This window comes from Spinacia oleracea, plastid (genome assembly GCF_020520425.1).
Source record: "Spinacia oleracea plastid, complete genome".
NCBI classification, from domain to species: domain Eukaryota; kingdom Viridiplantae; phylum Streptophyta; class Magnoliopsida; order Caryophyllales; family Amaranthaceae; genus Spinacia; species Spinacia oleracea.
Genome location: NC_002202.1, coordinates 60,488 through 70,000, shown reverse-complemented (window position 1 = coordinate 70,000; position 9,513 = coordinate 60,488). Strand labels below are relative to the sequence as shown.

Genomic DNA, 9,513 nt, shown 5'->3' with positions numbered 1-9,513 from the left:
GACCCATTCAAGAACAAGAAAATAACATCGTGATTTGAATTGGATCTCGATGATATGATACATCAATGAAAAGTAAGTTCAATAAGTTTAGTAAATTATATATTCTATTTTAATTATAGCCATTTTTTTCTATTATTATATGAGTAATTAGGGAATTTAGGGAAAGGAGCAATAAAGGAATCTTTATTGAAAAATAGAAAAGAATATAGAATCTACACATTGATTTTTTTTTTCAAAAATTTTGTTTGAACCGTATGCATCAAAAGGTGCCTGTACGGTTCCTAAGGGATACAATTTTACCCTAATCAACCGACTTTATCGAGAAAGATTACTTTTTTTAGGCCAAGAAGTTGATAGCGAGATCTCGAATCAACTTATTGGTCTTATGGTATATCTCAGTATCGAAGATGATACCAAAGATTTGTATTTGTTTATAAATTCTCCTGGCGGATGGGTAATACCAGGAGTAGCTATTTATGATACCATGCAATTTGTGCGACCAGATGTACATACAATATGCATGGGGTTAGCTGCTTCAATGGGATCTTTTATCCTGGTCGGAGGAGAAATTACCAAACGTTTAGCATTCCCTCACGCTTGGCGCCAATGAGTTTTTTATTTGAGAGAAAAAGAAGACTATGCCTTCACCATATGAAATATATTTTAAGTAATAATAGCATGGCACTTTGAATTCGATATGAGAAAAAATTTTTCTATTTTTAAAACATTTGATTATGTATCGAAAGAGTAGTATGAGATGAAGAGTATTCCCGATTTTTTATTTTATATCAGGAGTCCATTTGAGCGTCACAAACTTTAATTTTCATAAAAAAAGACTCTATTTATGTTTGAAGGAGTACAAAAAAAATTTCTTCCTTATTTTTCGGATTAAAAAGAAACTTTGGGATTGCTGAACTACAGACGAAATAAATATAAAGCAACGGAGCCATCATAGTATTTTTGAACTCCTACGAAAAGAAGGGTGGTAATTGGGTAATTTACTGATCTGGATCTGATCGATTCTATATTTTCTCCTTTTTCAACGGAAAATAAAAGTAAATTCCATTGTGGAGCCGTATGCAATGCGAAAAAAATGCACGTACGGTTGTTCAATTCTATTTTTTTAGTGTTATTCCTTATTTTTTATCTTCGCCTGCGAAATAAAATAACTTTTTTTATGGGATATCATCAGGGTAATGATTCATCAACCCGCAAGCTCTTTCTATGAAGCCCAAACGGGAGAGTTTCTCCTGGAAGCGGAAGAACTTTTGAAATTGCGCGAAACCCTCACAAAGGTTTATGGACAAAGAACGGGCAAACCCTTATGGGTTGTATCCGAAGATATGGAAAGGGATGTTTTTATGTCAGCAACAGAAGCCCAAGCTCATGGAATTATTGATCTTGTCGCGGTCGAATAACATGAATAAAAATAGTTAAACATTTACAATTTTATCTTGTTACTAGGTTTACCATTCTGGGTTTAATATTCTATTAACTAGAAATACTTTCGGTTAGGATTGATCTAAACCAGCCCATTATGTATATGATTCAGCATGCCAACCATTAAACAACTTATTAGAAACACAAGACAGCCAATCAGAAATGTCACGAAATCCCCCGCGCTTCGGGGATGCCCTCAGCGCCGAGGAACATGTACTAGGGTGTATGTGTGACTCGTTCCGATTATGAACTGGAATAAAAACAAAAGAAAGAAGTTTTCCAGTATCAATGATCATTACTGGTGAATAGTATAAAACTCCAGCCACTATCGAAACTGAAAAAGATCTATTCATCTATTAGGTATGAAATTTATGGTTTCTATTGGTCTAAATCGGATTTAAGATAAGAAAAAATTTCCCATTGGTAGCAAACGTTATCCATTTAGCGGGGAATCCTATTTTAAGAGCAAAAAGTTTCTGCTCCCATTTTTGCAAGAACGGACTAACAGGGTCAGCTATCCAGCTAACCTTCAAAATTAAATACCGTTACTGTATAGGTGGATCTCATTGTGAAAGACCTATTACTGGATAATTCATGGGTAGAGCCAAAAAGTTTGAACTGTACAAGTTATTAATAAGATTCTGGAAATGAAGTAAAAGGCTCCGGTGTATAGAGAGGACCTCACCGTTTAAAAAGTAACCATAGAAACGAAGGAACTCACTATTTCTTTAATCATCTATATTTAACTTGATTAAATTTTTTATTTACATTTGTTTGATACATTAATAAAATTAATTATTTTATTGTCTTGGTTCAAGGCGAAATGTCAAAAAAAGAAAAAAATAGTGGTTGGGAAGGTTATAGTAGCAAAAGCCATTGGAATTTTTATTTTATACATTGGAAAAACCCGTTTTGTTATTAATAGACCAGGGGGAAAAAAGAATAACTCAAAGAAAGAAAATCAATAAGTTATTCATCAAAGTTTCATTTATTCAATGACTAGAGTTAAAAGAGGATATATAGCTCGAAGGCGCAGAAAAAAAATTCGTTTTTTTGCATCAAGCTTTCGAGGGGCTCATTCAAGACTTACTCGAACTATTGCTCAACAGAAAATAAGAGCTTTGGTTTCGGCTCATCGGGATAGAGATAGGCAAAAGAGAGATTTTCGTCGTTTATGGATCACTCGAATAAACGCAGCAATTCGCGAAAGGGGGGTATACTATAATTATAGTAAATTTATACACGATCTGTACAAGAGACAGTTGCTTCTTAATCGTAAAATACTTGCACAAATAGCTATATTAAATCCAAATTGTATTTATATGATTTATAATGAGATCATAAAAAAAGAAGATTGCAAAAAATACCTCGAAATTATTTAAATGAAGTTCCCCGGAGTTTATTCTCCGGGAGTATTAAAGTCGAAATTAGTCTGATAAAATACGATAAATAAATAAAAATCAACAAATCCATTCAAAAAAAAATTCCCAATTTTTATATTATCTTACGACGTGACAATCAAATTTCGATTCTTCTAGATTATCAGATTTTTTAGAGCAAAACCCCAATTCGTGCTTGATTTCAGATTTGAATTCAATTCCATTATCGATTAAATAAAGAATAAGTCTATTATTTATTTTTAGTTCTAAAATTAGCAGTTCTAGTAGTCGACTCGGTTCTTTCAAACTGTTTCTCATTATTAAGAAAAGGTAACAAAGATAAAATACGAGCTTGTTTTATAGCACTAGTAATTAATCGTTGTTGTTTCAAGGTCAATCTATTCACTCGCCTAGATAAAATTTTTCCTTGTTCACTAATAAACCGACTAATTAAACTCATGTTTCTATAATCAATTCGATCCCCCGATTGGATCGGGGGCAAACGCCTACGAAAAGAGCGCTTGGATTTAATAAAGGGTCGCTTGGATTTATCCATAGTTTGTTTAGTTTATTCCTTATACCAAAAATCCTATTTCTTAATTCTAAATTCTAATTTTTTTTTTAGGTCCAGCCAAAATAGGATTTTCTTTGTTTATTTCTATTTTATATATATTATATATAATAATTATGAAATATATATTTAATATAGATATAGAAATACATTTTCTATAAAAAAAAATAGTAAATAATATAATTGTATTGTTTTGTCTCGTTTCTTGAAAGGATTATAAACAGACGTCCGGTTCGATCTATTTCTTTATCTCTCCATGAATTGTATGCTTGTAACAATAGGGACAGAATTTTCGCAATTCCAACCGACTAGGCGTATTGTGGCGATTCTTTTGAGTAATATATCTAGAAACGCCCCTTGATCCCTTATTAACACTCTTTCGAACACAACCAGTACATTCCAAAATAACTTTTACTCGGACATCTTTACCCTTAGCCATGAACCCCCTTTAGATATTTGATTCAAGCAACTTTTCTATTTTTTTCCTTTCTTCAAGAAAAATAGAAAAGTTGCTAAAATAGAAGTTGCTAACTAGAAATACAATTCGAAAGATTTTGTTGAAATCAAATCAATAGAGTAATAATATATATATTAAGTAAAAAAAATACTACGTAATTCATTCAAATTAAAAAGGTTTAGAACTATATTTCTAATCACAGTATTTCATTTAAGTATCTTGTATAATACTCTTACCCTGGACCCAAGTTTTGGTGAGGTTGAATCCACCTTTCTTATTTACTAAACTAACCCGATTTTTTTATTCTAAAATAAAAAGATCGTTGATTCTAGCTCTAACCTTCGTTAACCCCTTCCCGTATCAATAACTAGAATGAAAAAAAGGGGAATGTCAACGCATCTGGGAAAAAACGATTGATTTCTATTAATAGACCAGCTAAAGACCCAAACCATAAAGTGCTTAGTACCGGTGCCACAGAAAGATATGTTTTGAAATCTCGCATTGAAAATCCTCCTTTTGGATTTCTTTAATTTATTTTTTAAAATAAAAGTAATACATATTTAATCTATAATCCGATGTATATATGATAGTTAAAGACTACTTGTCTTTGTACATAAAATCTTTAAGCTAAGTCAAATAAAAATTTACAACAATTAATAATTTATAGTAGAGAAATTTTTTTTTTAAGAAAAAGAATAGCATGCTCCTTTCTACTGAACTAAACATTCCCAAAAATATTTTTTTAGTTTACGACGGATTTTCGTATACATAAATATCCAAACCCTTTCTATTATACCTTATATGATAAGAGATCGAAAAGAAGAGGAAATGGCCGGGCAAATAAAATTTTGTATTTCTATGGGAAATAAGAAAGGTGTGGAAAACAAGACAAGGATTCTTTACAATTACATTATTGTAACGAATTGAATTGAAAGGGATGTAGCGCAGCTTGGTAGCGCGTTTGTTTTGGGTACAAAATGTCACGGGTTCAAATCCTGTCATCCCTACCTAATTACTTTTACTCTGAGAAGTAAGGAGGAATTTATTGAAATTTTGATAAAATTTGGACATACGTAATCTCTCATTTTTTTTATGATACTCTATATCATAGATAGTGTATGCATGTAGGATGTAGATATAGTTTTGAGTTAAAAAAAACCTTTCTTTCCAGTCTTTCTTATCTTAAGAAAGCGCTCTTAGTTCAGTTCGGTAGAACGTGGGTCTCCAAAACCCGATGTCGTAGGTTCAAGTCCTACAGAGCGTGATTCCATTGTTGGTAGAGCAAATTGAATTATCGAATTAGACTCAAATAAATGAACAGTAATCTAATCGAAAGTTGACCTCCTGTTGATTCGAGAAAGGAGGAGGTCAATCAAAAAAATATTTGTGAATTAATCAAAGATCCAACTGATCACCACGTCTATATTGTAAATATGCAGTTACAAATAATCCAGCCAAAGTAATAGGAATTAGACCTAAGACGATTCCAAATAGAAAAACTTCAATCATTTCAATTCGTTTGAAAAAAAAAAAGAAAGGTAATATCTATCCCTAAATATTAATATGAATTCCCGATGAATCTCAATAACCAAAAACTATCAATTGTGGTAGTAAAGAACTATAAAATAGACGGAATACTACAGAAAGATTTCTTGAGTTGTTCATTCAATTAATTTCAAATAAGTCGTATCTTGTTTAGACCTATAAATAAAGCGGAAGTTATAGTTAAAGCCGCTAGTAAAAAACCGAAATAACTAGTTAGAGTAGACATGAAGGAGCTAAATAAAATATGTTCTTTTTATACATATGTTTCTAAAGTACTTACCTAAGTTTCCATTTGGAAAGAGAATAAGAAAAAATCGCAATTCAAAGAATCAAAGAGTAAATTTTGATTCATTAACTATTACATTATAGATGTCACTAACAAAGATAAAGTAAGAGCCGTAGAAAAAAAAAGAAATGACTCATTATTTGTGACATCTACACATCTCGTGATTTTGAATCAACATATTTTTTGCAAAACCTTTGAGTAAACTAATTTAATATTAAAAAAAATTCTATATTTGATCTCTTTTTATTGGATCTAATATTTTTTTTAGAACGAAAAGTTATTTTATAACGTAACACTTTTTCCTTTAAACGAAACTTATTAGACTCAGTGGTCGGGTTCATCGATATAAATAATATTTCGAATGAAAAGAAAAAGACTATCATCATTAAAAAAAAATATTTATTTTGTCCAACTCGATTCTAAGACTAGTACCTGCTATGATCTTTGCCTTTATAGGTTCTACCTTGAATATTATTAAGTTATAAATATAAAACCGCATCCTTACAGTTAGGTCAATAAAAACCTTTGGATCGGATGGAACAATGGCTACATCACAAAAATACATTAATTGATTTCAATTAATCAATAATTTAATATTTTTTTTTGGACGATTAACCAATTCCTTAAAATCTAAAGTAAGGAATTCTCTCAAACCTCTTCTATATCTATAACCGCAAAAAGAAATTTATGGATTTCTCGTCTAATTGAAATTTAATTGTACGAATATTATCATATTCTTCGTCTTCTGGAATTTTTCACGAATTATTATATAGAAACCAACTTGTCAGATTTCCGCTTTCTCCGATCTTCAGTTTCGAGTCTGAAAGCAACAAAATCATAGTGATAAACTTTATACTATTTGAAAAATTTTTCTATAGAAAAAAAAAAAGAAATTCTCTCGTACTTCATTTCAATATTAATTGAAATTGCCTTGCTGTGTCAGAAGAAGGATAGCTATACTGATTCGGTATACTCTAAAGACACCTTTGGTACTATATTGGCAATCCTACAAGTATTTTACGTTTTTACGTGGAGTAAAAAGTAAATAGAAATTGACTGATTTCATCTTTTACGGATTTGCCTTTGACTGTACAAGAATATGTGGAGCTCAGTATGTCTGGAAGCACAGGAGAACGTTCTTTTGCTGATATTATTACCAGTATTCGATACTGGGTTATTCATAGCATTACTATACCTTCCCTATTCATTGCGGGTTGGTTATTCGTCAGCACAGGTTTAGCTTACGATGTGTTTGGAAGCCCTCGTCCAAACGAATATTTCACAGAGAGCCGACAAGGAATTCCATTAATAACTGGCCGTTTTGACTCTTTGGAACAACTTGATGAATTTAGTAGATCCTTTTAGGAGGCCCAATGACCATAGATCGAACCTATCCAATTTTTACAGTGCGCTGGCTGGCTATTCACGGACTGGCTGTACCTACCGTTTCTTTTTTGGGGTCAATATCCGCAATGCAGTTCATCCAACGATAAACAAAACCGAATCCGAATTATAGAGCTACGACACAATCAAACCCGAACGAACAAAATGTTGAATTGAATCGTACCAGTCTTTATTGGGGGCTATTACTCATTTTTGTACTTGCTGTTTTATTTTCGAATTATTTTTTCAATTAAATAAAGAGAACGAAAGAAATATATAGAATAGAGTAGGAATTATCTTATCCCATTCGGAAGGACCTCATTTCATAATTATCCATGACTGTTTATGTCTCTAGCACGACAACTTGATGAAATGTGGAGGGAAGTGGGGTAAATGGCCGATACTACTGGAAGAATTCCTCTTTGGATAATAGGGACTGTAGCTGGTATTCTTGTGATCGGTTTAGTAGGTATTTTCTTTTATGGTTCATATTCTGGATTAGGCTCATCGCTGTAGTAATTGGATGAATCGAGGTATAGATATGAAAGTATAAGAACTCAACGGGACCTTCCTTCCCCCTCGAATTAGACAAACAAAGAAGGGGGAGGTCCCATTAAATTATTTTTTTAATTATCATAATTTTCGAATTTTTTCGTATAAATGAAAAGAGGATCCCCCTTTCGATCTTTTTGGAAAATTTATTTGATCATTCAGAACGTATATTCCTTGATAGTACTTGTTGATCCTTCCTAAATTGTTAAGTTAAAAAAAGAGGTAATCACTTGATTTACTGAATGACACAATAGAAGCTTTATTTTTCTAGATTAACTAGAATGCAAGAAGTTCCATTTGTTCCATAAATTTACCTCTCTCCTTTTTTTTCAGTTTGTCCACTCCTTATACGTGTAATACTAAGAAAAAAATTCCGACTAAGTCTTTGACGAGGAGAATCAAGACTCATTACAATTTCGACACACGACAAGTATGTGTAAAATTCCTTGTCGTGTGTCGAAGACCAGGAAGGAAAAGAACTCCCCCTAGAATCATTTGGTCCCCTCATTATTCTTTTCGTTATATTTCCCCTTTAGTCTAGCATCTAGTCGAATTTCGATTGGAAAAAAGGAAAATAGTCTTCTTCGCAATCCAATAGATATTATAACTAATAATCTCGTACAAGTAATTCCAACCTTCTCGTAGATATACAAGAAAAGTATAAACAAACAAAAAAAACCTTCTCAGAATTTTTTGATTTATTGATCATCCAAAATTGTCAAATAATTGTCAACAAAAATTTTGTTATTGTTACAAGCTTGATAAATACACGAATCTAGAAATTCATTTCGGACAATTGAACCTTCTCGAATTGTTTCTTTTTAAGAACCAAAAAGATTTGTGCTAAAATAACAGACGCAAAGAAAAACAAAAGACCTTGTATGCGCAGTGGGTCTTGAAGTACTACTTCTGCGTCTCCCTGACCAAACCCACCCACATTAGGATTACTCGTTAATGGTTGATCAAGTTTGATAGATTCACCCTCGGAAACAAGAAGCTCTGGTCCTCGAGGGATAATATCAACCACTTCACGTCCATCCGAGGCATCCGCTATGTTTATTTCGTATCCGCCCTTTTCTTTTCGTACAATTTTCTTTACTATACCTGTTGCTGTGGAATTATAAACTGTATTATTACTCTTGCTTCCGTCAGGATAAATTTGACCCCTTCCCCTGTTACCACCTACATATATCGGATATTTTAAGAAGTGAACGTCTTTTTTAGTGGCAGGGTCCGGGGCAAGAATAGGAAAGGTAATTTCACTATATTTTTGCCCAGGAACAGGACCTATCACAAGAATATTTTGTTTATTGGGGCGATAGCTCTGAAAAGAAAGATTCCCCATTTTTTCTTTCATCTCTGGAGAAATACGATCGGGTGGGGCTAATTCAAATCCCTCAGGTAAAATAAGAACAGCCCCCACATTCAAGCCACCCTTTTTACCGTTAGCTAAAACTTGTTTTAATTGCATATCATAAGGAATTCGAACAACTGCTTCAAATACAGTATCTGGAAGGACCGCTTGTGGAACCTCAATATCCACGGGCTTATTAGCTAAATGGCAATTGGCACATACAATACGTCCCGTCGCCTCTCGTGGATTTTCATAACCTTGCTGTGCGAAAATGGGATAGGCATTCGCAATGGATGACCGAGTTATTATATATAATATAAGTGATATGGAAATGGATCGAGTAATCTGTTCTTTTATCCAAGAAAAGGTATTTATAGTTTGCATAGTCCAACCATTGATTCCGAAAATTTATACAATAAATTGGGTAGGTTGCTAGTAAAGTTCCCTATCCACGATTCTGCTATTTACTTTAACTGAAAACTGAATTTAATAAAAAAATATTACTGGAATATCGGAGGAACTCCCCGCCTGAGACGGGTAGAAATA

The 9,513-nt window shown here is 32.7% G+C and overlaps 13 protein-coding genes and 2 non-coding genes. All coding sequences in view use genetic code 11, as the record gives it.

Annotated features, from left to right (window-relative positions):
* clpP (ATP-dependent Clp protease proteolytic subunit) overlaps positions 1-1,418 on the top strand; it is a 2,022-nt gene extending 604 nt beyond the window's left edge. Inside the window, exons 2-3 of one mRNA in view lie at positions 307-598; positions 1,191-1,418. Of these exons, the coding sequence (NP_054959.1) occupies positions 307-598; positions 1,191-1,418 (520 nt within the window).
* A 135-nt stretch (positions 1,419-1,553) lies between these two features.
* On the top strand, positions 1,554-1,667 carry rps12 (ribosomal protein S12; one part of a trans-spliced gene, as the record gives it; the record has 2 gene entries for this part). Coding sequences NP_054911.1 and NP_054910.1 both cover positions 1,554-1,667 — 114 coding nt within the window.
* A 768-nt stretch (positions 1,668-2,435) lies between these two features.
* Positions 2,436-2,822, top strand: rpl20 (ribosomal protein L20). The gene has a single exon. It carries the CDS (start codon positions 2,436-2,438, stop codon positions 2,820-2,822), a length of 387 nt encoding a protein of 128 aa, NP_054958.1.
* Positions 2,823-3,069: 247 nt separating this feature from the next.
* On the bottom strand, positions 3,070-3,375 carry rps18 (ribosomal protein S18). The gene has a single exon. It carries the CDS (start codon positions 3,373-3,375, stop codon positions 3,070-3,072), a length of 306 nt encoding a protein of 101 aa, NP_054957.1.
* Positions 3,376-3,628: 253 nt separating this feature from the next.
* On the bottom strand, positions 3,629-3,829 carry rpl33 (ribosomal protein L33). Its single transcript has one exon. The coding sequence runs from the start codon at positions 3,827-3,829 to the stop codon at positions 3,629-3,631; it is 201 nt and encodes a 66-aa protein (NP_054956.1).
* A 385-nt stretch (positions 3,830-4,214) lies between these two features.
* psaJ (photosystem I subunit IX) lies at positions 4,215-4,349 on the bottom strand. Its single transcript has one exon. The coding sequence runs from the start codon at positions 4,347-4,349 to the stop codon at positions 4,215-4,217; it is 135 nt and encodes a 44-aa protein (NP_054955.1).
* A 431-nt stretch (positions 4,350-4,780) lies between these two features.
* Positions 4,781-4,854, top strand: tRNA-Pro (UGG). Its single transcript has one exon. It is a non-coding gene; the product is annotated as a tRNA-Pro (tRNA).
* Positions 4,855-5,037: 183 nt separating this feature from the next.
* Positions 5,038-5,111, top strand: tRNA-Trp (CCA). The gene has a single exon. It is a non-coding gene; the product is annotated as a tRNA-Trp (tRNA).
* A 131-nt stretch (positions 5,112-5,242) lies between these two features.
* On the bottom strand, positions 5,243-5,356 carry petG (cytochrome b6/f complex subunit V). Its single transcript has one exon. It carries the CDS (start codon positions 5,354-5,356, stop codon positions 5,243-5,245), a length of 114 nt encoding a protein of 37 aa, NP_054954.1.
* Positions 5,357-5,522: 166 nt separating this feature from the next.
* petL (cytochrome b6/f complex subunit VI) lies at positions 5,523-5,618 on the bottom strand. The gene has a single exon. It carries the CDS (start codon positions 5,616-5,618, stop codon positions 5,523-5,525), a length of 96 nt encoding a protein of 31 aa, NP_054953.1.
* Positions 5,619-6,791: 1,173 nt separating this feature from the next.
* Positions 6,792-7,043, top strand: psbE (photosystem II protein V). The gene has a single exon. It carries the CDS (start codon positions 6,792-6,794, stop codon positions 7,041-7,043), a length of 252 nt encoding a protein of 83 aa, NP_054952.1.
* An 8-nt stretch (positions 7,044-7,051) lies between these two features.
* Positions 7,052-7,171, top strand: psbF (photosystem II protein VI). The gene has a single exon. The coding sequence runs from the start codon at positions 7,052-7,054 to the stop codon at positions 7,169-7,171; it is 120 nt and encodes a 39-aa protein (NP_054951.1).
* Positions 7,172-7,198: 27 nt separating this feature from the next.
* psbL (photosystem II protein L) lies at positions 7,199-7,315 on the top strand. The gene is given in 1 exon segment: positions 7,199-7,315. A coding segment is annotated over 1 exon segment (117 nt).
* A 139-nt stretch (positions 7,316-7,454) lies between these two features.
* Positions 7,455-7,577, top strand: psbJ (photosystem II protein J). Its single transcript has one exon. The coding sequence runs from the start codon at positions 7,455-7,457 to the stop codon at positions 7,575-7,577; it is 123 nt and encodes a 40-aa protein (NP_054950.1).
* Positions 7,578-8,388: 811 nt separating this feature from the next.
* On the bottom strand, positions 8,389-9,351 carry petA (cytochrome f). Its single transcript has one exon. The coding sequence runs from the start codon at positions 9,349-9,351 to the stop codon at positions 8,389-8,391; it is 963 nt and encodes a 320-aa protein (NP_054949.1).
* Positions 9,352-9,513: the final 162 nt, after the last annotated feature.